Genomic DNA, 3051 nt, shown 5'->3' with positions numbered 1-3051 from the left:
GAAGGGGCAGGGACAGAGAATGAGAGGAAACTTCAAAGAAAGATGTTTTGGGAGGGAGAATTGAGACAGCTGTGTGTGCTCCCCTCCAGGGCAGCCCCTTCCTCTGAGCAAGCCCCCTTGCCTCCTCTCCCACCCAGCAAAGCCTCTGCCCTCAGGGCTCTGGGCTCCAGGGCTGAACCCCCTCCTCTGCAGCCACAGCTCCAGTGCCCTCTCCAGAGCACAGGGGCTGAGAGCAACTGCCCGGCAAGGTTGGTGTCTGGGAGGGGGTGAGCACAGCTGGGGAAGGGGAACACTGTCTGTGTGCCCGGCTGCCTCTGCCCTGGCCTCTCGCAGCCAGACCCTCACTCTCTTTCTCCCTGTTTCTCCCCTTGTCTCTGTTCTTGCTGTTGTTCTCTCATTCTCACTGCCAGGCTCTCTGGGGATGGGAGCTGCAGCTGTACAGTCCCCCACTGCCCTGGTGGCTCCTTTCCTGCAGTTGTGTCCATGGGAACCCGTGTCCCAACTTTGCTCTGAGCTGTGAGGCTGTGGGCAATGCAGTCAGTGGGGCTGGGGAAGGAGCTGAATCTCCTCTAATCAAATGCCATCCTGAGGACATTTGTCTCTCCTTGAGGTTTCCGTCCAAGCTCTGAGCTTCCCTCCAGGATGCAAACCTGTCCCATCGCATCTTGGTATTACCTGAAATCCTCATGGCGAAATGCAGAGATGCTGCAAGACAGAAACTGCTGTTGGGTAGGTAAAAGGAGCCGTGTGTGTCCTGGGCTAGAAGTGGGGTGCTCAGACCTTAAGAAAGGGTCAGACATTGAGTGGTGTGAGGTAGATCTCTGCTTTCAGCTGGGCCTGGTGTTTTTTCGGAGGAACATGGGAGTGTGATCCCCCTCCATCTTAGAGAGGTGCAAATCCAGGGCAGCTGAGACCAAGAGTGAGGGACAGAGCAGCTCCCCTCCCTCTGCACTGAGCCACTGACAATGCTCTCACATTGCAGGACTCCCTGTCCTCTTCCAGAGTGCAGCAGAGATGCTGAGTGGTTCTGACAGCCAAGAGCACTGCCCAGTACTGATGCTGACAGGCTTTTCTGTACCCGGAACAGTTCCCCAGGACAAAGCTGAACCCCAGCTGTGTCCCCTGTCCCCACTGTCCCCATGACCCCCTGCTGCAGAGCAGGGCTGACTCCTCGCAGCCAGCGGGCAGAGGTCCTGCTCCTCCCGGCACATTCAGCCGGCACCGAGCAGGGCTGCAGGCACGGAGCTGAAGGAAGGGCTGCAAGAAAAGGGACAGTGTGTGAGCAGCATGGGAGGGGAAGGAGAAATGGCTTTGATTTTGCACAAAGACATCTCCCTTAATTTGTTGCTGTCCTTTCCTTCTATGACAGTTCCTTGTGCCCAGAGGCAGCAGATGTCCAACAGCAGCTCCATCACCCAGTTCCTCCTCCTGGCATTCGCAGACACACGGGAGCTGCAGCTCTTGCACTTCTGGCTCTTCCTGGGCATCTACCTGGCTGCCCTCCTGGGCAACTGCCTCATCTTCACCACCATTGCCTGTGACCACCACCTCCACACCCCCATGTACTTCTTCCTCCTCAACCTCTCAATTCTTGACCTGGCATCCATCTCCACCACTGTACCAAAATCCATGGCAAATTCCCTCTGGGACAACAAGAACATTACCTACTCAGGATGTGTTGCCCAGATCTTTCTCTATGTCTTTTTCATTTCAGCAGATTATTGTCTTCTTACTGTCATGTCCTACGACCGCTACGTTGCCATCTGCAAACCCCTGCACTACGGGACCCTCCTGGGCAGCAGAGCTTGTGTCCACATGGCAGCAGCTGCCTGGGGCGCTGGGTTTCTCAATGCTCTGCTGCACACGGCCAATATATTTTCCCTGCCCCTCTGCCAGGGCAATGCTGTGGAACAGTTCTTCTGTGAAATCCCTCAGATCCTCAAGCTCTCCTGCTCACACTCCGAACTCAGGGATGTTGGACTTCTTGATATTAGCGTCTTTTTATTGTTTGGCTGTTTTGTTTTCATTGTGGTGTCCTACGTGCAGATCTTCAGGGCTGTGCTGAGGATCCCCTCGGAGCAGGGACGGCACAAAGCCTTTTCCACGTGCCTCCCTCACCTGGCCGTGGTCTCCCTCTTTGTCAGCACTGGAGCATTTGCCTACCTGAAAACCTCCTCCACCTCCTCTCCATCCCTGCACCTTGTCCTGTCAGTTCTGTACTCCGTGGTGCCTCCAGCAGTGAATCCTCTCATCTACAGCCTGAGGAACCAGCAGCTCAAGGATGCAGTGTGGAAACTGATAACTGGATGGTTCTCTGATGCAATGAACTGCTTATCATCTTCTGCATAGCAGTTATCCTGCAACTCATGGCAGGCTCAGGCCAGCTTCTATATTTGTTGATGGTTTTTCAATTATTTTCATTCTGGTTTTTAATTCACTGTCTTCTTCTCTTTTCTTTTCTTACTGATTATTTATGTATATGAGGAGCTGCGCTCTCTGTGTGTTTCAACAAAATAAAGGGATATTCAAGGACTTTTCTTTCCTGCTCTCTTTCCCTCAAGTCCTTTTTGGAGCTGCAGGGACAGTTCCTGTGGGCATGGGTGGAGGGGAAAAGAGTCCCAGCACGGCAGCACTGCCAGGCACCAGCGCTTGATCTCCCTGAGCTGTTCTCTCTCCCTTCCACACTCTCCTCCTCACCCCTTGCCTTGCTGGAAGGCCTGAGGGCTCTGAGCTTGGTCACAGCGGTGCTGCGTGGCAGTGCTGTGCCCGCAGGCAGGGACAGGCAGTGGGCACTTGTGGGACAGAGCTGCCTCCACAACAGCCTTTCCATAGATCAAGAGGATCTCCTCAGGGCAAAGCCTGAAGGCTTAGAGCTTTTTTCGGGGTTTCCCTGAAGGGCATGTCCAAGAATCTGAGCCCTAGATGAAATCACCAATGTAAAGATAAGCACTGCAGGTGTGATGGGTTTGGGAAGGCTATAGTTTTCTTTCACATCCAGGCCTCCTCTGGTAGATCTTCAGGACAGGGTCTGATCTGTGCCCATGTGCCCTG

General features: G+C 54.1%; 1 protein-coding gene across 1 annotated transcript; it reads left to right on the top strand.

The window, feature by feature from the left end:
* Nucleotides 1-1410: 1410 nt before the first annotated feature.
* LOC128849445 (olfactory receptor 14A16-like) lies at nucleotides 1411-2349 on the top strand (the record flags this gene model as incomplete). The annotated part of the gene is made up of 1 exon (XM_054051324.1): nucleotides 1411-2349. A coding segment is annotated over one exon (939 nt), but the record flags the coding sequence as incomplete, so codon positions are not given.
* Between the last annotated feature and the right edge of the window lie 702 nt (nucleotides 2350-3051).

This window comes from Cuculus canorus, chromosome 29 (assembly GCF_017976375.1).
Source record: "Cuculus canorus isolate bCucCan1 chromosome 29, bCucCan1.pri, whole genome shotgun sequence".
Lineage (NCBI taxonomy): Eukaryota > Metazoa > Chordata > Aves > Cuculiformes > Cuculidae > Cuculus > Cuculus canorus.
This window is presented reverse-complemented; position numbering and strand designations above follow the sequence as displayed.